The sequence below is a fragment of the Choloepus didactylus genome, chromosome 27 (assembly GCF_015220235.1).
Source record: "Choloepus didactylus isolate mChoDid1 chromosome 27, mChoDid1.pri, whole genome shotgun sequence".
NCBI lineage: Eukaryota > Metazoa > Chordata > Mammalia > Pilosa > Megalonychidae > Choloepus > Choloepus didactylus.
In genome coordinates, this window is record NC_051333.1 from 2,234,709 (window position 1) to 2,256,071 (window position 21,363).

Here is a 21,363-nt window from a genome sequence, read left to right on the forward strand (position 1 = left end):
TCTCCCTCCTCCAGTCTATTTTCCACGTGGACAGCATCCAAAATGATCCTTCTAAAATGTAAGCTGAATTATGCAACTCCTGCTCAAAATCCTCCAAATGGCCCATTGTGTAAAAATATAACCCAAACTCTTGCGTTAGCCCACAGGCCCTTGTGATGTCATTTCCTTTGATTCTTGCCCCTGCTCCGCCACGGTGACCTGACATCAAGCTGGCTGTGGCCGTGGTCCTGAGTCCCCCCTGTCTGGGGGCTCCCACCCAGCTCACTGCAGGGCTGGATCCACCTCACCCAGTTCTTTACTGGAATCTCCAGTGGCTACTCCCAGATATAACCTTTTTATTCTATCACTCTGCTTTATTACTTTTTAATGGAACTTAACACTACCTGCAATCTCTTATTTAGACATTTATTGTTTATTGTTTATTTTCTGTCTTCCTCCTCTTTCTATGGACCATTAGTGCATGAGCTCGTTGGACAAGAGACCTTGTCTATTTTGGTTCATTGATATTTCCGCAGGACTGGATATGGTATCCGGCCACAGTAGGTGCTCGTAAGTAATTTTTGCATCAATGAAGAATTTCGTAGAACAGTAATTGCATTGATGACCCCAATTCTCCACCTTCTCTGCACCTAAACTCTTTGTAATGTGACTTTTCCCTTCCTTCTTGAATCTGGGATAGTCTTGTAACTTGCTTTGTCAATAAAATACAGTGGAAATGGCAACTCCACCAGATGCAAGCCCAGGCTTCAAGAGACTTTGAACACCTGTGTGTGTGTGTGCTGTCTCTCTCTCTCGTTCACTCTTGAAACCTGTCACCACCACTTGAAAATGCTTGCACTAGCCTGCTAGAGAATGGAGACCATGTGGAGTTGGGGCGGGTTGTTTTGGCCGAGGGCATCCTAACCCAGCCACCTACCCCTGCCAGGTAAGCGAGCCCTGCCAAGACCATAAGAGCTACCCAGCTGACTCACGGACTCATGAACAATAGTGAATGTTTATTCTTTTAAGCCACGGAAGTTGGAGTGCTTCGTTACACAGCAATAGCTGACTGATACAGTTTGTACCAATCATAATTATGCCAAGATGAAACATGCTGTTTCTGGAAGGGGCGCCTCTAGCCAGAGGAGATATACAAGTGGAGGCTGAGTGTCACCACCCGATGCAAGGTCAAGCATCAGGTCTGATGGGAGCTCGGGGATTATGCTCTGGAATCAAGTATCTGTGTGTAAACCCAACTCTGCCACTGACTAGCCATGTCACCTTGGGAAGGTAACTTTCACCTGTCTGAGTGAAGATCTGCTCATCTGCAAAATGGGGAAGACAAAATAATCATTACCTTGTAGGTTTTCCTGAGGAATGGATAGGAGCCTGCTCAGCACAAGACCTGGCACATAGCAGGTGCTCACTAAATACCAGCTGATATTTGATACATACATCGTAGGGTGGCTCTGAAGGTTAAATGAGAAAAGTACAGTCCAGTAGATGAGAGCATGGACTGGAGCTAACGGGTTCCGCCTCTGAATAGCTGTGCTGCTCTGGCAATTTCTCAACCTCTCCTTGCCTCCGTTTCATGCCTGTAAAACAGGGACCATACTGGTTCTGCTTTTTAGAGCTGTTATGAGGGTAAAATGAGTTAATGGTTGTGAAGTACTTAGCACAGTGACAGCGTAGATGCTGCAGGAGTGTTTTGTCCAGTATGTGGTTTTATGCGTCAAGGCTTCTGAGTCCCCGGATATAACCACGGGCCCCGCGGGCAGAGCGCCCCCGTGTGGGCTTTCTGCAGATCGTCCCTTCCCTGAGCTCCCAGCCCGGAGATGAGTCCCCGGATATAACCACGGGCCCCGCGGGCAGAGCGCCCCCGTGTGGGCTTTCTGCAGATCGTCCCCTCGCTGAGCTCCCAGCCCGGAGGTGAGTCCCCGGATATAACCACGGGCCCCGCGGGCAGAGCGCCCCCGTGTGGGCTTTCTGCAGATCGTCCCCTCGCTGAGCTCCCAGCCCGGAGGTGAGTCCCCGGATATAACCACGGGCCCCGCGGGCAGAGCGCCCCCGTGTGGGCTTTCTGCAGATCGTCCCTTCCCTGAGCTCCCAGCCCGGAGATGAGTCCCCGGATATAACCACGGGCCCTGCGGGCAGAGCGCCCCCGTGTGGGCTTTCTGCAGATCGTCCCTTCCCTGAGCTCCCAGCCCGGAGGTGAGTCCCCGGATATAACCACGGGCCCCGCGGGCAGAGCGCCCCCGTGTGGGCTTTCTGCAGATCGTCCCTTCCCTGAGCTCCCAGCCCGGAGATGAGTCCCCGGATATAACCACGGGCCCCGCGGGCAGAGCGCCCCCGTGTGGGCTTTCCGCAGATCGTCCCCTCGCTGAGCTCCCAGCCCGGAGATGAGTCCCCGGATATACCCACGGGCCCTGCGGGCAGAGCGCCCCCGTGTGGGCTTTCTGCAGATCGTCCCCTCCCTGAGCTCCCAGCCCGGAGGTGCGTCCTGAGCTGGGTGCACGGATCAGCTCCAGCGTCCGCCGTTGCAGAGCTCACGGTCTAGGGGGAGAGGGAGCCGTGGAAACCCACCCCTGCTTTGCTAGGGGGCTTCCGACGAGCCTCGTGGGGGGAGATAGAGCTGTACGACGTTAGAGCACAGGATTGTGGGCCGGAAGCAGTAGTGTGCCATTAAACCACCTCTTAAAAAAAAAAAAGTCCAGATTTGTAGCATGATTTCCCACCATGGCTGACTTCAATACACCAAAAGTTTAACAACTGGTTCCCAAAAATTCCTTAATATTTAGCAATCCATTTTTGTTGGCCAGTAGGAATCAGCTCCAGCACCCCACTAAACCTGGGTTTGAGTCCCAGCTCAACCGTTTACTAAAGATGACACAGGGAAAGTGACTTGTCTTCTCGGAGCCTCAGTTTCCCACCTTTGAATGGGAATCTCATAGAGAAGTTGTGGGGATTAAATAAATGTAAAGTTATTAGTATTTTGCCTGGTAACCACCATGCCACCACCCCAGTCCAGACACCCCACCCATGGCCATGATGACACCATGCTGGCCCCTGCCTCCACCCCCGGCCCCCTAAACCCAGTCTCCACAGAGCAGACCTGTCATCCCCTCCCTAAGCCCCACTCATTGCCCACTGCATGAAGAATAAAATCCAAACTCCTTAGCATGACACAGTAGGTCTTCTATCACCAGATCCTGTCTGGCTTCCACCACAATTCCCAACACTTCTTTCCAGCAGTTTTGGCTTCTCTCTGTTCCTGAAACCTGCCACGCACATTCTCACCTTAGTTTCTTTGCATTAGCTGCTCCCTCTGCCTGGAATACGATTTCCTAGACTGGCTGCAACCACCACGTCGCCAGTCAAGCCCCAGCTAAATGTCAATTCCCCAAAGCAACCTTTCCTGAACCAAGTCATTGATTTCCTATCATGCCACCCTTATCTGTTGTCACTTATCACTTCCTCATATTGTTGTGTGTGCTGGCTTTTTTTTTGTTTATTGGCTCCTCCCATTCTCAACCAGATCTGTGAGTGGGGGGTCTTGTCTATCACCAACACAGGGATCCCAGAAATACTCGTTGAATAAATGAATGAATGAGTGAACAAATACCTTATATTATTAAATCAGATATGCATCAGACTATAAGCCTCATGAGATACAGGATTCCGTCTTGTCATCACCCAGAAGCTGGCACACAACTGGTATTTGAACCAATATTTTTTAAATGAGTGAAGGAATGAATTTTCTGAGCTGAGGGGAAGTCTCCTAGATTCAATCCCCTGGCTTATCCTTGAGACACTCTAGCAACCTTTCTTGGCCCCCATGCCACCTACCCCCAACTCCTACCACCATGGATAAGGCCTCCCACGTGCCAACATGGGGTTTGCCCATTAGCACCTTCTCCGCCATCCCCGGTGCAGATCTGACGCTCACCTTCCATGTGACATGGCCGCCATTTTTTGTCCACATCGTAGTTGCTGGTGGTTGCACACCAGGGAGTGCCCTCGCCGCTCCCGGCATCAGTGCAGCGGTGGTACAGCTTCTCTCGGTAGATGAAAGGGAAGACACAAGGGAGCTTAGAGGGATTCTCTCCAAGGGCTGAAGTGGTGGGGAAGAGGTGAGGGAAGAGATGGGAGTTACGAATGAGGAAAATCCCATTCTCAAAAAAACCTACCCTATCTAAATCAGGATTTGCAAATTCAGATGCCTACAGGGGACCAGGGTGGTTATATAAATGAGTGGACTAGGTCTATCTAAGGGAAAATAACAATGCAAGCTCAATGCTTACTCAGAGAGCCTAGACGTCATAGGTTCCATCAAAATGAGCAACTTGTCCTCAACTCCAGCCAATTTTCCAAGTGGGCCCAGGACCCAGCATTGCCCCATTTTCTGAATTTTCATCATAAGTTGAAAATTCAAACATTTACATGAAATACTTGAGTATTTAAATGTGTGCACTGAGTATATATTTTAAAATCACACAAACACTGGACAGACCAAACTAATTATGTGTGCATTGTACCCACTCCTCTCCTACAAGATCCCATCCCGAACTTTGCTGTGAGATCTTGGGTCAATTGCTAAACTTATCTGGGCCTCAAAATCCTCATGTATAAATTGGTTTAACATTAGCCTGCTCCTAGAGTTTTTGTCCATCAGCCATCGGAAGCAGCATGGTGGAATGGAAAAAGTGTAGTTTTTGGCAGCAGGCTACCCTGAGTTCAAAGTCTGTCTGGACCACTGTGATTCAGGAAGCTGATTTCACCTGTCTGAGCCTGTTTCCTCTGCTGAGAGAACAGGGTAATAATGCTTATTGCATAAGATTGTAAGCTTCTCGCGTGTAAAAAAGTTCCATAAATGCTGCCATCATCACCATCACCATTTCATCCTTGTCCTTATTCCTGAGCTTCTAGATTAGGGGTTGGCAAACTTTTTTGGTAAAGGGGCACACAGTAAATATTTCCAGTTTTGCATTCCATATGGTCTCTGTCGCAACTACACAACCTTACTGTTGTAGCACAAAAGCAGCCATTGACAACCCATAAACAAATGGGTGTGGCTGTGTGCCAGGCAACCTTATTTACTAAAACATGGAGGGCAGGATTTGACCCATGGGCTGGAGTTTGACAACCCTTGCTCTATGGTGTTGAAGAGGAAAAAGTCTTGAACTGGGACAAAGAAGATGGGTGTCTAGTGCCAGCTCTGAACACCAACTAGCTCAAACTAATTCCATCCTCTAGACCTCAGGTCTTTTACCTTTAAATTGGGGACCGAGTCTTCTCAGTGGCTCACTGTAGGGTCCTACTCAATGATACTGCCAACAATCCTGCCAAGTCCATCAGCAGTATCCACTCCAGCTTCTGCTTTCTCCTGTTTCTCCCAGTTCTTCCCACGGCCCCCTAAGGGGCCTCCCATGCCAATCCTGCTCCCAACATTTCAATAAGCCCACCCGCTCTGTCACCTGTGTCTGGACAGAAGCTCCATTGCCCGTCCCAGTCATAGTTGGCTGTGGTGGAGCACCAGTATTTCATGGGCTGTCGTTGATCGCGGACGCATGTGTGGAATTCTCGACCTTGATAAATGAAGGGGAAATAGCAAGGCTGCCCCCCTGAGCTGCCACCATCAGCTGGAGGAGGAAAAGGCATGTGAGAGTTTACGAGTCAGCACTGTGGACTGAACCACATATTAGTATTTACTTATCTATTCTACCCATCCATCGGTTCATGTGACATGTACTTATTGTCATCTATCAGCTGATGCTTCCATGCACCCATCTAGTCATCCGTCTGTTGGTTATTCATCCACTGATCCAGTCAAACATCCATCTTTCCATTGAGATATTCATCCATGAGCTTCTTTTGGTTTCCTAGCGCTGCTGCAACAAAGTACCACAAACTAGCTGACTTAAAACAACAGAAGGTTATTGCCTCGCATTTCTGGAAGCTAGAAGTCTGAAATCAAGGACCATGTTTCCTCTGCTATCCGTGAGGTCCCAGCAGTAGCTTTCTGACAATCGGCAGGAACAACTCAGGCCCTGCCTCCATCACGTGGCCATCTTCTCTCGCCCTGCCTCCACCCACCGTGTCCAAGTCTCCCTTTCTTATGACGACACCAGTCCCATCGGATTAGGAACCACCATGACCCAGTCTGACCTCAACGTAACTAATAACATCTTCAAAGATCCTATTTTTAAACAGGGTCACATTCATAGAACCAGGAGTTGGGACTTGAACATGTCTTTTTGGGGGACACAATTCAACCCATAACAGCCGAACATTCATTCACTCTTATGTGCTACCCAGCCACTCAGAGAGTCATTGATCCAGCAGTATTGGATTTATTTGTTTATGCACTCTGTCCATTCATCCATTTTCCAGTTATTTATTTACACATTCACCTATTCATTCTTTCATATATGTGAACTTCACTCAGTCACCTGTCCATGCGCCCAGGTATATGCTCATCATTAGGGGCAGGTAGAGAAATGGTGAGAAGTGGGCTCTGTAGACATCTCAGGATGAGGGGTAAGATTCTCAGCCACTCTGGGCTTCAGTTTCCTTCTTTATAAAATGAAGATGGAAATAGTATCTGTTGCATAGGGATGGTTAAATGAATTAATAAATGTACAGCACTTAGAACAGCGCCTGGCACATGGTAAGCATATGTAGACATTTGCTCACACTATTATTATCAATCTTCTTTCATTTATTCATTCAGCGTCCATTGACTGAATAGAGGATAGTCTCTGGACTCTGGAATATATTTCGTGTGTATACGTACAAATTTACACATACATATATTTATACGTACATGGACGCACACAAACACGTACATGTACACATATGCTTTGGTTTATATGCACCGGATGAGATGCTGAGAAGAGGATATGATATGTAGTGTCAGTTCTAGAGGAACCAGCAATCTACCCAAGGTCACAGACATTAAGCACTTTAACAGAATTTGTATAAAAATATGCAGAATTTGAATGGAGGCAGAGACAGGCTCATTGGTGCATTTGGAAAACCTCTGGGCTTAGAAGAAGAGACCTGGGTCACATTCGAAATCTGCTGCCTTCCTGCCTCTATTTGCTCATTTGTAAAATGAGGCTATGAGGCTCGCATGGTCAGTTTGAGGAGTATATTGAAGATACGCATAAGTGGTCTCATGTAGTTCCAAGTATGTAATGGAGGGCTCAGTCAATGTTCACTTTCTCTCCACATCCTCCCCTATATTTAAACCAGGTGTTGTGGGTTAAATTGTGTCCCCCCAGAAAGATATATTGAAGTCCTACCTTCCAGTACCTCAGAACGTGCCCTTATTTGGAAATAGGGTTGTTGCAGATGGAATTAAATTAAGATGAAGACATACTGGAGTCGGGTGACTATTAATCCAATATGACTGGTGGAAATGTGGAAACAGACACGGGAAAGGATGTAAAAACATTGACGCTGCAAGCCAAGGAGCGCCAAGGCTGGCCAGCACACCACAGGAAGTTAGGAAGAGGCAAAGAAGAGTTCTCTTCTGCACATTTTGGGGAAAGCATGGCCCTGACAACACCTTAATTTCGGATTTCTAGTTTCTAGAACTGAGACAATGCATTTCTGTTGTTTTGAGTCAGCTGGTTCATGGTATTTTATCACAGCAATTCCAGGAAACTAAGACACCAACCTACACTGTGGTTAAGGTACCTCAGATTCCCCTCTAAAGTTTCTACAAGTGGTGTCAAGAGCAGCTGATGTCCTGCAGATACTAATAATATCTTAGTTTCAACTATCCCTCTTGCAAGCAGGTTCTCTTGGCCATGACAGGGGTACTTAGGAACAGACACTGCTCTTTAATTTCTGCTACTAGCCTAGAATTCTATAACCAGCGAGGAATAGCCTGTTTCTTCAAAAGAAGGAGCCATCAGTTTAAATACACTCACTCAGTTAAACACCCTGGATTTAATGGTTATGTAAGGTCTCAACTGTGCCAGCAAATTAGAAGCTGAGTGAGACATTATGGGTTGTGGCTCAGGCTGCCTTAAGGAAACAGAAACGGATATGCGTGTGTGGAGGTTAGAAGACAATTGCTGGGTTTATGGAGGGTAGTTGGCATTCGACAAATTACTCTACAGAATACCTCCTGGCAATTCTACCGCTATGAATTTACACTGTAGAAATAATCAACTCATGCACACGGGTGTCCAGTGCTACATCATTTATAAAATCAAAAGTCAGAAAACTACCCATATGTCTATCCCGAGGGCACTTGGTCAACTAAATTAAGGTCCACCCATACAATGGAATAGTGTGCAGCCATTGAAGAGAATATGACAACTCTATATGCCGTAATATGGAAAGTGCTCTAAGATTTATGGGCAAGTTACAAAAAATCAACTTGCAGAAGTGCCTATGAGGAGGGTCCCAGTTTTGTTGGTCTAGATTATCTCTAGTGGGGGACAGGCGGGCAGAGGAGTGGGGGTGGTATGAGAGGCAGCTGAGAATTACTACTCACTTTACACTTTTTACAGCTTTTTAATTTGGTACCATGAACGTCCTCACAGTTACCCATCTGGTCAGTCTCACATCCATTTACCCATCCATTCAACAACCCATTTGATAACCCATTGGTTTGTCATTTATCCACCCATCAGCCTTTTCTCCACCCACCCACCTATTCTCATGAGTTGATTCTCCATCTCCCCATTCTTCCCTGCTCCCACCAAGATGCTTTTCCCGTGGTGCTGATTTGCGGGTCCAGGCGGCCAGTGCCTTCTGTCCCTTCCCCCAAACCCCAGCTCACCCATTGCTGAGCAGTATTTCCATTCGGCATCTCTGTCATAGTTGTCAGTTGTCGCACACCAGGGCCTTCGCGTCAGCCCCCCGATCCGGGTACAGGAGGCAAAGAGCTTGTGATTGTACAAAGATGGGAAAACACAAGGCTTGCCACGGGTGACCACGTCCTCATCTGCAGGGAAGAAAGTGCTTGGCAATGCAGTGCAGCGTCCCTGGGGAGAATGAGGATGGCCTACGCATCAAGAACAAGCCACCGTGGCGGTAGACGGGCCTCTAAGATGCTCCCCGGTGATCCCCATTTCCTGGTGGCCGCGCCTGTGTAACCCTCCCCTTGAGTGTGAGCTGGGCCCAGTGACTTGCTCACAACCAGTGGAGTGTGGTCACGGTGACAGAATGTCAATTCCGTGATTAGGTTACGGAGTGGGTTTAATGGTGGCCCCAAAAAGGATACGTCCTGGAATCTGCGAATGTGACCTGATTTGGGAAAAGGGTCTTTGCAGATGTAAACAAATAAAGGATCCAAGATGAGCCCATCCTGGGTTATCCGGATGGGTCCTAAATCCAGTGGATTATAAGAGACACAAAGGAGATGAGCACCGGGAGGAGAGAAGGCGGCCACACAAAGACAGAGCTAGAGACTGTATGTGCTTTGTATGGACCCCCATTTAGTCTCACATACCCCTGACCTGGAGACGGAGGGAACTGGGTCAGAGGGATCATGTCATCTTCCCAAAGCCTCACAAAGAACGTGTCTGCGTCGTGGTGGATGGGGTTTGAGGCAAGGGTCTGCTCAGAGCTCCCAGCTCCCCCTCTGCTCTGGATCTCACGGTAACACCACTGCTTCCCACCCTTGCACTGAGCTTGGCCCAGGGGCCGGCCGGCAGGAGGGGACTAGCTGCCTGGAGCCCAGAAAATGGAGGCTGGAGGCCGCACCCCCAGTCCCAAAGGGACGGGGACATCGGCAACAACGACTGTACCAGCCACCCTTTGCTGAGCGCGGGTCATATGCAAGCTGACTTGATCCTCCCAGTGGCCACCTGACACAGGCACTGGGGGCTCCGTTCTACTGAGATTCTACCGTGTGCCAAGCCCGGGGACCCTGTCCTTGGGGAGCTCCCAGTCTGGTATCAGACAGGAACGAATCAAATTCACCAAGCAAGCTGAAGGAGAACACGTTCTGGAGCACTTATTACAGCAATCGGACCTCGGCCAGGAGGCCGGGGAGGCTGCCCTGCGGAGTCGGGGCCCTTGAGCTGAGCCCTGAAGGCTGAGTCGGGGTTAGCAAGGCCAGCGGAGGAGGGAGTGGCCTTGAAAACGCCCTGGGGCAGGACGGGGGCGGGAGGTTTAGGGAGCTGAGCAAAGAGCCGGCTGGAAGGCAGCCTGCCCGGGGGAGGGCGGCGGGGACAGAGGCGGGCAGGGAGCACACCAGGTTGAGAAGCCGTTTTAAGCAGGAGGATCAAGTGGGCACAACGTGTTTCTGACACACAAACGGGTGGGAGTGGTGGAGTGGGAGCTGGGAGACAGGCGAGTTCTGAGGCCACCGCAGTCTTCCAGGGAGAAGGGGCTGCTTCAGCCACAGCTGGGGTGAGCAGGGTAGAGCCAAGGGCGCGGCTTCGGGATCCACTCTGGAAGCAGGATCACAGTGGATCCCGGGGGACCAGTTAGCAATCACATGTGAGGGAAGCAGCAGCTGGGACCAGGTCCTCCGGCCGTGCACCCCTCACGCAGCAGGTGCGGAGCGGAGGTGGGGTCTGAAGTGGGCTGACTCCTGACCGGATACCCCATCACCGGGCAGAGCGCGGGGTGGGGCAGGGGGTGGGCAGCAATCCTAGGGGAGGTGGAGTGAAACCCGCTTACCTCCAGCGGCCCCTGACAGAGCCCCCTGTGCCAGCACCCCAAGGAGAAGGAGCAGGAGGAAAACTGCCATCGCCACCCGGTCCGGGGCCTCTGACCGTCGGCAGGTGCCCGCAAGGACCTCACGGCGACAGTGTGGCCGTCCTCACTAAAGAAGGAAGGAAGGGAGTCGGGTCCAGTGCCCGAAACCACAATCCAGATTTTCTGGTCTGTAGTGTTGATAAGCAAAAAGGATTGTAGATATGAAAGTGGCCAAGGAGACACGGTGGCTCCTGGATCATGGGGGGCTCCAAGGTCACCCATGGGGTGGGGGGCGGGGGGTGGAGGCGGTTGTTGGTTTTATTTGCTTATTTCCCTCTCCAGACACAGAGGTTCCCCCTCATTGCACCCCAACAGCTGCATGCACAGCTCATCATCGTTGGTCTCTGCAAAGCCCTTTTCTTGTTTATTATTATTATTTTTTTAAATATTCATTTTATTGAGATATATTCACATACCACACAGTCATACAAAACAAATCATACATTTGATTGTTCACAGTACCATTACATAGTTGTACATTCATCACCAAAATCAATCCCTGACACCTTCATTACCACACACACAAAAATAACAATAATAATAATTAAACTGAAAAAGAGCAATTAAAGTAAAAAAGAACACTGGGTACCTTTGTCTGTTTGTTTGTTTGTTTCCTTCCCCTATTTTTCTACTCATCCATCCATAAACTAGACAAAGGGGAGTGTGGTCCTTATGGCTTTCCCAATCCCATTGTCACCTCTCATAAGCTACATTTTTATACAATTGTCTTCAAGATTCATGGGTTTTGGGTTGTAGTTTGATAGTTTCAGGTATCTACCACCAGCTACCCCAATTCATTAGAACCTAAAAAGGGTTGCCTAAAGTGTGCGTAAGAGTGCCCACCAGAGTGACCTCTCGGCTCCTTTTGGAATCTCTCTGTCACTGAAGCTTATTTCATTTCCTTTCACGTCCCCCTTTTGGTCAAGAAGATGTTCTCCATCCCATGATGCAGGGTCTACATTCCTCCCTGGGAGTCATATTCCACGTTGCCAGGGAGATTCACTCCCCTGGGTGTCTGATCCACGTAGGGGGGAGGGCAGTGATTTCACCTTTCAAGTTGGCTTAGCCAGAGAGAGGGCCACATCTGAGCAACAAAGAGGCATTCGGGAGGAGGCTCTTAGGCACAATTATAGGGAGGCCTAGCCTCTCCTTTGCAGCAACCGTCTTCCCAAGGGCAAGTCCTGTGGTAGAGGGCTCAGCCCATCAAACCACCAGTCCCCTATGTCTGTGGGCATGTTAGCAACCATCGAGGTGGGGCTTTTTATCCCCATTATATCCCCTTTTATCCCCATTATCCAGCCCCATACACCTCCCCCACAGGCAATCACCAATGTACTTGATTATGGGTCCTTGCACTTCTACTACTTTTAGGTACTCTTTTAAAATCTGTTTTGTCATTTGTAAGCGGGAGGGGGTGAGCGTTAAAGATCATGTTCTGTTTCTTTTTTTATTTTCCAATCAGCCCAATGTTTTAAAAATCCACTCATGTCACTGTATATATATATCTATTCAGTAGTGTTGTGTGCCAGTTTGAATGTATTATGTCCCCCAAATGCCATGATCTTTGATGTAATCTTGTGTGGGCAGACCTATCAGTGTTAATTAGATTGTAATTCTTTGAGTGTTTCCATGGAGATGTGTCCCACCCAACTGTGGGTGATGACTCTGATTGGATAATTTCCATGGAGGTGTTGGCCCGCCCATCAGGGTGGGTCTGAATTAAATTACTGGAGCACTATGTAAGCTCAGACAGAAGGAGCAAGCTGCTACAGCCAAGAGGGACACTTTGAAGAATGCCCAGAAGCTGAGAGAGGAACTGCAGTTTGAAGACGGCTGTTGAAAGCAGACTCTTGCTCCGGAGAAGCTAAGAGAGGACAAACACCCCAAGAACAACTAGGAGTGACATTTCTGAGGAACTGCAGCCTAGAGAGGATCGTCCTGGGAGAAAGCCATTTTGAAACCAGAACTTTGGAGCAGACACCAGCACGTGCCTTCCCAGCTAACAGAGGTTTTCTGGACGCCATTGGCCATCCTCCAGTGAAGGTACCCGATTGCTGATGCCTTACCTTGGACACTTTATGGCCTTAAGACTATAACTGTGTAACCAAATAAACCCCCTTCATAAAAGCCAATCCATCTCTGGTGTTTTGCATTCTGGCAGCATTAGCAAACTAGAACATGTCGTAAAATCATAATGAACGAGTTCTAAAAAACAAGTCTCATACGAATAGAGGGCTAGCATGGGTCAGTGCTTTATTTAGTTCATTTACAACAAACCAGAACCATAGAGCTGGTTTGGAAGAGGATTTGAAGAACCAGGAGGGTACAATTAGTGGGGACAGGACACTGAAGTAAGACTGCTGAGTTAAAATTGATAAACTGGTTCATGTCCTACAGGGTGATACAATCTTAACCTTTTATTCGGAGAGAATAAAAATAGTCCTCAGTTGCTAGTCAAAACCAGTTTCATTTTCCAAGAGTCAGATGACTCTGTAGCAGGACTGTGTTTTAAATGCTCTAGTTTGGTGGACCTTCAAAGCGTCAAGCATAGGATTATCTCACGACCCAGCAATTCCACTTCTAAGTATATACCTGAAGGAATGGAAAGCGGGGCTCAGGCAGCCACTTGTACACTTCTGTTTGTAGTAGCATCATTCAAGTAGCCAAAAGGTGGAAACAGCCCAGGTGTCCATTGACAGATGAGTGGATAAACAAAACGAGGTCTATTCATGTAATAGAATATCATTCAGCTGTAGGAAGGAATGAAGTTCTGATACACGCCACTTGGATGAACGATGAAGACATACACGACTGAAGTCCAGACACAAAAGGACAAATATTGCATAATTCCATGTATATGAAAAATCTAGAGTAGGCAAATTCATAGAGACAGAAAGTAAATTAGAGGGTTCTAGGGGCTGGGGGGTGCAAAGGGGAGGAACAGGGAGTTTTTGCACAGTGGGTGCAGGGTTTCTGCTTGGGGTAATGGAAGGATTTTGATAGTGGAAGGTGGTGATGGCAGCACAACATGGTGAATGCAATTAACACCACTGAAGTGTATACTTAAAAATGGCTTAAAAGAGGACATCTGCATTATGTCACCACCATAAAATTATTTTTAAATGCTCTAGCATGATTTCACTAGGTTGCACAACTAAACTTTTCCCTCCTTTCTAAATTTTGGACAATTTTCCCTGTGCACGTGCTCCTCTTTCCCAGTGCCCCCGTGCAAGCATTTACTCTGCTCCAACTCGCTACCGTCTCAAGCAACGCTGAGACACTGTGCACGCGGCCTGCTGTGGACGTGCGTGGAGGCTCCCCCGGGACAGACGCTTGCACAGTCCCGCTCGGTACTGCCGTCTGCTCTGCCTGCGCCTCTGGCAGCGGCGCACGAAGTTCCTGTGGCCATGTGGGGAGCACTTTTGCTTCCTTTTGTTTTGCGTTAGCCTCCCCGCACCCACCCCCCTGGAAGGGCAGCGCTCTGGCTCTACCCCATCACCATCCTCGGCGGTGGGAGCCAGAGCCGGACACAGCGCGCGGCGCCCGGGCTGCTCGGACGGCGCTGTCTACGTGTTCATCCGCCCTCCGAGGCTCACCGGGGCCGAGGCTCGGCCAACTGCTCCCTTCCGGACGCTGCATTTCCAGTGAGCGACACCGACGCGAAGGGGAGGGTGGGACCCCTTGATTGACAGCCCCCCCAAGGCTGCACACATTGGGGTGCGTGTGTGTGTGTGTCCCCAGCACGGTGGGGAAGCTTCTAGAAAAAGAAGCGGTTGAGCTGAGCAGCCCGAAAGAGGCGGCGGTACCCCGGTCCACCCTGAGGCGGGCCGCCCTGCCCCGCGCTGGGGACTCCCGGAGGGGTAACGGGAGCTGCCGAGGGGAAGGCTGGGCTGAAAAACGGCGCCGGAGCAGCGCACCGAGCGGAGGAGAGTTGGTGCCCCGGCCCGGACCCCTTCTCCTTGGGCCACCCCGTGTCCCTCCGGCCTCCGGGCCCGGGCCTGGGGGAGAGCTCCCTGCCGGGCGGAGCACACGAGCGGCCGGCGGCTCGGCGGGAACAACAGGAAACAGGCGCTTCCTCTCCGCCGGGCGCGGTGCCACCTCGTGGGGGCCGCCCGAAGTGAGGCGGGCGACAGGGAGGGAGACCTGACCTAAAGCCGGGTCCTGCCGGTGGGCGGGGGCCCGGCCTGGGGGAGAGCGCGTCGGCTCCGGGGTGAACCGTGTCCCCAGAGGATGCTCAAGTCCTCAGCCCGGCTCTGCGGACTCCTTGGGAAACCGGGCATTGAAGACGTGATTGGCCAAGACGAGGCCGCGCGGGATTCGGGTGGGCCCGGCGGGGAGGACACGTGGGCGCAGGGGTCAGCGGCGCGAGTGCCCGGGAGGCCGAGAGCCCAGGGTTGCCGGAAGAGCCGCCCGCAGCCCGGGCGGCAGGAACGATTCTCCCCCAGGGACACGACCTCACCCCTCCGCCTGCAGAACCGAGAATGAATTTCTGTGGTTTTCGGTCCTCGGGTGCTGACAGCAGGGCGAAGAGCGTGGCGCGCGGCAGCCCTGCCGGGCCGGGGACCCCAGCCGTGGACGAGACAGCCCGGGCCCCGGCCCCCGGGGGCGCTCAGGCCGGGGGGTGGGGGTGGAGGGTTGGCGAAAGCTTCAAAGGCTGCAAGCCCTCGAGGGCCGTCAAACAGCGCAGAAGGCGGAGGAGGGGAACAGTGTCCACGGCGGAAGGAACAGTCGGAGCGAAGGGAGGGAAGGGCTCCGCGGGGCGGGGCTGGCCGCGCGGACAGAGGGCGGAGACGCCGGGAGACGGCACAGCGTCTACCGAGAGGGCGTCGGAGGAGGAGGGCGCGGACGGGGAGGAAGAGGAGGAGGCAGTCGGCGAGGCGGAGACACAGCCGGGAGAGGCAGCGCCGGACACGCGAGGGGGCGGGCCCAGCGGGAGGGGCGGGCCGCAGGGGCCGCGCAGGGCGAGGGGACCCTCGCCGTCCAGCCCCTTGTTAATTTCAGAATGAACAGAGGGAAGGGGAGAGGAGAAGGAGGAAGAGGGAGGAGCGCCTTGGCGGAGCGAGAAAGCGAAGGGGACGGGGTGGGAGGGGTGGGCGGATGGGAGAGGAGGGGCGCGAGAAGGCAGACGCGGGCGGGAGCTGAGGGAGGAGAGGGAGGGGGCTGGGCGGGGACCACACAGGGGAGGGGGAGGGGACTGGGGGTCCGGAAAGAGGCCTGAAGGGGAGAGGGGAAAGGAAGAGGCCAGGGCTGCCCAAAGAGGACCCGAGTGAGACCTTGAGAGAGGGGTGAGGGGAGCAGGAGAAAAAAGCAGTCTTTACAGGGTAAGCGGAGTCCCCAAAGTCCCAGGGACTGGGGGAGCTGGAGAGGCCGGGACCAGAAGCCCCCTCTTGGGTCTGAAGGGGCCTCGCCATCCGAATCTGCAAACCGGGTATCCTGGGGCTGCTGGGAGGAGTCGGGGCCACTCTCCACCACCACCACCCACACCTGTTGGCCACTGGGATTGTGCATTTCCTGGGTCAGCTCAGCTAGGTTATGGTGTCCAGTTGTTTGGGCAAACACTGGCTTACTTGTTACTGGGAGGGTGTTTCACGGATGGAATCTGCGTCTACAGTTGATTGCATCTACAGTCAACAAAGAGGACTGCCCTCAGCAGTGTGCAGTCTCCTTATTCAGTGGGTTGGAGGCCTTAAAATGAGGACGGAGGGTGGCAGAGGTCAGAATAATTTCTGTCTCGACTTCAGCATTGGCTCTTGCCAGAATTTCCCGGCAGCCAGCTTCTCCTGGGGAAGCTGGACCCAAGACCTCAGCCTCACCTTTATGGAAGTTCTCAGCCTGGGACCTGCCTTGGGGTTTGAACTTGCCAGCCCCCGCAGAGCCATGAGTCAATTTCTTATAAACGTCTGTACTTCTGTTCTCCCTTGGTGGTTTCTCTGGAGAACCCTAATTTAGGGACTTGCCTTGGGGCTCCTCAGCCCCCCACCCAACCTCTCTGCACCTGTTTACTCTGCTGTGAAGAGGGATCCAGGAGGAGACTCACATACAGCTCCTGGATGTACTGCAGTGCCTCGCCCGAGACAGCAAGCAACCCCCAGCCACCTTTTTTATTACCGTTTTAGAAAAGACAGAGGAGCTTAGTGTTATCACTTGCTAGAGAGCAAAGCCTCTGCCTCGGGGAGCCCTGGATAAAAGGGTGGGGTGGAGACGATGTACCCCACTCGGCAGGAGCTGCGGTAACTGTGACAGCGTACCCACCGGGAACCAAGATTCCAGGGATTTTTGGTGCCTCAGTTTCCTCATCTGTATTATGGGGACAGAACTAGCCTCATTGGCTTATGAAGATGATTAGTCAACAGACTTAAGCCCTTAAGAGGATCTGTCCACAGTACCCACATGCTGGTTCTTACCAGAACCCTGTCCCAGCCTGGCCCGACACCCCCTCCGCCCACTCCCTTTCATCTGGGCCCTCTGGGGTCCTGCAGCAGACCACGTGGCATCTTCAAGCCTGTTTCCTTCGCTCTAACGAGGGCACGATAACACCCACCTCCTGGTATGAAACGGGAACAGTGCAATACAAGTTACCTTTCCTGAGAGCTCACTCTGGGCCAGGCCCGGTGCTAAGCGTTTTGCATTCACTACCTTATTTAATGCTCAAAAACAGGCCTTCCCAGCAGGAGCAGTGTTACCCCGGCTTCACAAGTGGACACCGAGGCCAGCAGCTTGCCCAGGGCACTGTCCTTTCCGATTGCCCAGCACCTAAACCTCCCTCCTCTGTCGGGGACCTGCCCAAATCTTCTGAGTTTTGAAACCCCAGACACCCAGGGGGACCAGGGTAAAGCAGAGCCCGGAGGACGGGCTAGATGACAGCCCGGGGTGGCCCCACCCAGAGCTCAGCTTCCCCAACTCCCCATGCTGGGCAGCCACCCTCGTCCCCCCTGGTCGAAGTGGCAGGTCTCGGGAGAGGGGGACAGAGTCTGGACCCCAGGACACTGGGCTGAGAACAAGGGGTGAGACTGCACCCTGAAAAGAGGGGGTGAGCCGAAGCCTGCACTCAGCAGCAAGCTGCCCCCACTCCGTCCCCCCAATGGTGACTGTCAGCTTGAACCCCACCCCCAGTGGGCAGAATGGTCTACCCCATACCCATGGACACTGGCATTGGAGGGGGGCCCTCTGAGAAATGGGGTGGCCTGCCTGAGGCAATGCTTTTAGCAACGGGGGTGGGCATCATTATTATTATTTAAAAAATAATTTTATGGATATGGAAACGGGGGCTCAAAAGGGGTTGAAGCTGCCTAAGGTTCATGACTAGGACTTGTACCCGAGAGTGGGGTGCTGGGTCGGAGCTGGGCTGCACCCCTCGGGGCCTCCTTCTGGCCTGTGCAGAGCATGGTGAGAGGGCCCTGCTCCGGGCGAAGCGAGGGTCCCACGAGGCCATTACCAGTGCAAAGGCACAGCCCAGGCTGCACAGATCTCTGGAAACTCACCTCCCATTGTCCCTCAGTACTCTTCATTTCTGGCTCAGAGAAGAGGACCCTGTGTCCCAGACCACCAGGGCGCCCCCCCCCTCACTGGGAGGGCCTGACACCCACCCGCAGACCCCGGCCCTAGGGCAGAAGCACAGCACTCTGGACCAGAGACACACTGGACAGATTTTATTCCCCCCGGGGCTCTGGGATGGTGGCCTCCAGCGCGCTCCCCAAGAGCAGGCACCGCAGTCCATCTAGTGCTTCCTGGGTGGCAAAGGGAGAGGCCAAGCAGTCCTCCCCAGGCCCCACATCCATCCATGAGGACCCTCACCCGCTTCCCCACCCGCACTCTGTCCTGTGAGGGGAGGGGGCTCCTGGGGACAAGACCCAGCCCCCGGGGCCTCTTCACAGCTCCCGCTGGCCCAGCCCCTCGGGGGTCTCCGTCTGCTCCCACACTTCCAGGAGAGGGAGAAAACACTTGGAGGCACCGTTTGCAGGGTGGAAGAGGCAAGAAGTCAGGAAGGGGAGGACGGAAAGCGGCGGAAAAGAAGAGAGAACGGAGCACCGAAGGTTGGGCGCAGGGAGGAGGGGAGGGGAGGAGCAGAACGGGTGTCGGGGTGCCAGGTCCCGGAGGAGAGCCGCAGGGGATGCACCGCCTGGAGCGGCGGGGACGGCGTCAGGCTAGCCCAGTGGCCAGGGCGGGAAGGGCCCGCCGCCCTCGGGCCCCTGACCGGCTGTGCCGCCGCCGCCGCCGGCCGCCGCGCGCCCGTGGATGCGCTGATGGCGGAGCACGTGCTCACGGCGCCCGAAGCCCTTGCCGCACTGCCAGCAGGCGAAGGGCCGCGCCCCCGAGTGCGTCTTGCGGTGGCGCACCAGGTGCTCGCGCCAGTAGAAGGTCTTGCCGCACTCGCAGCAGGCGTGCGGCTTCTCGCGGGCGGGCAGCGGGCGCAGCGCGGGCCCGGGGCCGCCGGGGTGCGTGCCGCGGTGGCGCCGCAGGTGCTCCTTGCGCCGGAAGGCCTTGCCGCACTCGGGGCAGGCGTGCGGCTTCTCGCCCGAGTGGCTCTGCCGGTGGCGCAGCAGGTGCGCCGGCTTCAGGGACGTCTTGCCGCACTCGGGGCAGGACGTGGCGCCCGGGGCCGCCAGGAAGGCGGGCAGGCCGGGCGCCAGCGGGGCCAGCGGGGGGCTGCCGGGTTCCTGCTTGTAGGGGCGCGCGGCCTGGGCGGCTCCGGGCGCCGGCACCTCGGCCCTGGGCGCCGGGTCTCCTGCGGGGTGAAGGCACGGAGTCAGGGCAGGCACCGGGCACAGGCGGGGGCAAGGGCAGGTGGGGAACGCTTAAAGTCAGGGAGCTGCTGGGGTGGACGGGGGACGGGCTGTGGGCTTCTAACTCACCCTGGACTCCCTGTAACCACCACAGTGCCAGGCACACAGCAGACACAATAGTGGACAGCCAGATGGCTGGGCGTGTGTAGTGAATGGATGGATGGATGGATGGATGGGTAGATGGGCGAGTGGGTGGGTGGACTAGTTGGGTGACATGAGTGGGGGTGGGTATCTGGGCAGATGAATGGGGATGAGGAAGATGGGTGAGTTGGGTGGACAGATGAACCACATACTGCCTTTCCTACTGGTTTTCAAACTGCTCCACGTAATTCCATGTTTTTATCTATCTTATACCATGGTTTAACTTGTAAAAGAAGTTCCAGTGCAACCCAAAGTTTGAGCCCTGCACCCCACCCCTTCTCCAGCGACTGCAGGTTTCCAGCCACGGGCATCTGGGTTTCACTGGCCTCTCCAAGGTGGGAAAGCACCAGGGGCAGGACCCCAGCCCCACCCCAGCTCCGGCCTCGCCTTGCTGGGTGTCCTCAGCCGCCGCCTCTGCGAGACCCGAGCGTCCAAAGAGCAGAGCACGCATGTTGGCAGCCAGAGGTGTTGTTTTGCTTGGTGCACAACAGGGTTTTTAGAAATGTGAAAACTATATAAAAATCTGGCAATTTCACATAAAAATTCAAGATTTTGGCTTTTCTTAAGGAAAACAGATCTGCTTGGCCACGTTCTCACATGGCATGGGCGGGAGAGCAGGTGCCCTTCCACTTGCCACTGCACGTCCAGCCCCCTTTGCCCCACCTCCTGGCCCCTGGTACCCGAGGTTGAGACCCCTCAGCGCTGCCCGCTTGACAGTCTTCCAAGGAGGGGCCCATCCACAGGGACCCGCAGCTGCCCCCCAGCCACGCTCCTCTCTCGGCATCCTTGGTCCCAAAGTCCCCTTCTGTGCTGGTTTTAAGAGCTGCTCACCTGTTCTTAGATACCCCTCCATTCAGGTGGGGCCTAACTGCCCTGCCCTCGAATGTGAGCTGGACAGAGACTCACTCCTAATGAACAAAACAGCGGGGTGCAACTCCAAGCCCATGTCATGACAGGGATCCCAGCACCCTCCTGCTGTCTCTGGTCATTCGCCCTGGGGGAAGCCAGCAGCCAGGCTGTGAGGTCACACAAGCCGTGGGAGAGGCCCGCGGGGCGAGGAACCGAGGCTGCCTGCAGACAGCTGGACAGCTGCAGGGACACGCCAACCCCCATCTAGCTTGAAGACCCCTTGACCACACACTTAGGAGCAACCCTGGGCCAGGACCACCCGCCTAACTGCTCCTGCATTCCTCACCCCCAGAAACTGTGGGAGATAACAAACGTTATTTTTTAGGTCTCTGGATTTTGGTGTAATTTGTTACACAGCAATAGCTATCTAACACACCACCCATGCTCCTCTGTAAACAGTCTCACAGCCTCTGTGCTAACAGGCCTCATGGGCCAGCGGACTCTTCCCAACCTCAGGGCCCAGTGAGGAGGGGCTAACACTGTTATCCCCACGTGCGGAGGAGGGCTCAGACACTCCTGGCCTTTCCATCCTCCCCACCTCCCTTCCTAGCCCTGTGAGCGCCCCTGACCCACCCTCCGTGGGAAGCGGCCTGGAACCCCTGCCCCTGTGCCCCATCTCAGAGGCCCAGGGCCTCCGCTGTATCTGGTGGGTCTGCCCGTCTCTGCTTTTCTGATGATGTTCATTAGAACGGGACCTGGGTTTATCCCCAAGACCTCGGGCTCCCAAGCCAGGCACCCCGGGTTCCCCGCCCAGGCGTCTGCTCTCCCTCCTCTCCTCCATCCCAGTGTCCCCACTTCTACTTCGGAAAGGTCTCGGGCTCCTCTG

At 53.6% G+C, this 21,363-nt stretch overlaps 1 protein-coding gene across 8 annotated transcripts in view; it reads right to left on the reverse strand.

The window, feature by feature from the left end:
- ZNF444 (zinc finger protein 444) overlaps positions 1-21,363 on the reverse strand; it is a 51,930-nt gene that overhangs the window by 13,552 nt on the left and 17,015 nt on the right. For 7 of the 8 annotated variants that reach the window (XM_037818855.1, XM_037818859.1, XM_037818858.1 and 4 more), the window contains exons 4-6: positions 8,777-8,941; positions 5,454-5,618; positions 3,926-4,090 (exon numbers count right to left, since the gene is read on the reverse strand). In XM_037818855.1, coding sequence (XP_037674783.1) covers positions 3,926-4,090; positions 5,454-5,618; positions 8,777-8,941 — 495 coding nt within the window. Of the gene's footprint in view, positions 1-3,925; positions 4,091-5,453; positions 5,619-8,776; positions 8,942-18,338; positions 19,430-21,363 lie in introns of those variants that run through there. The other variant, XM_037818861.1, reaches the window with a different exon arrangement.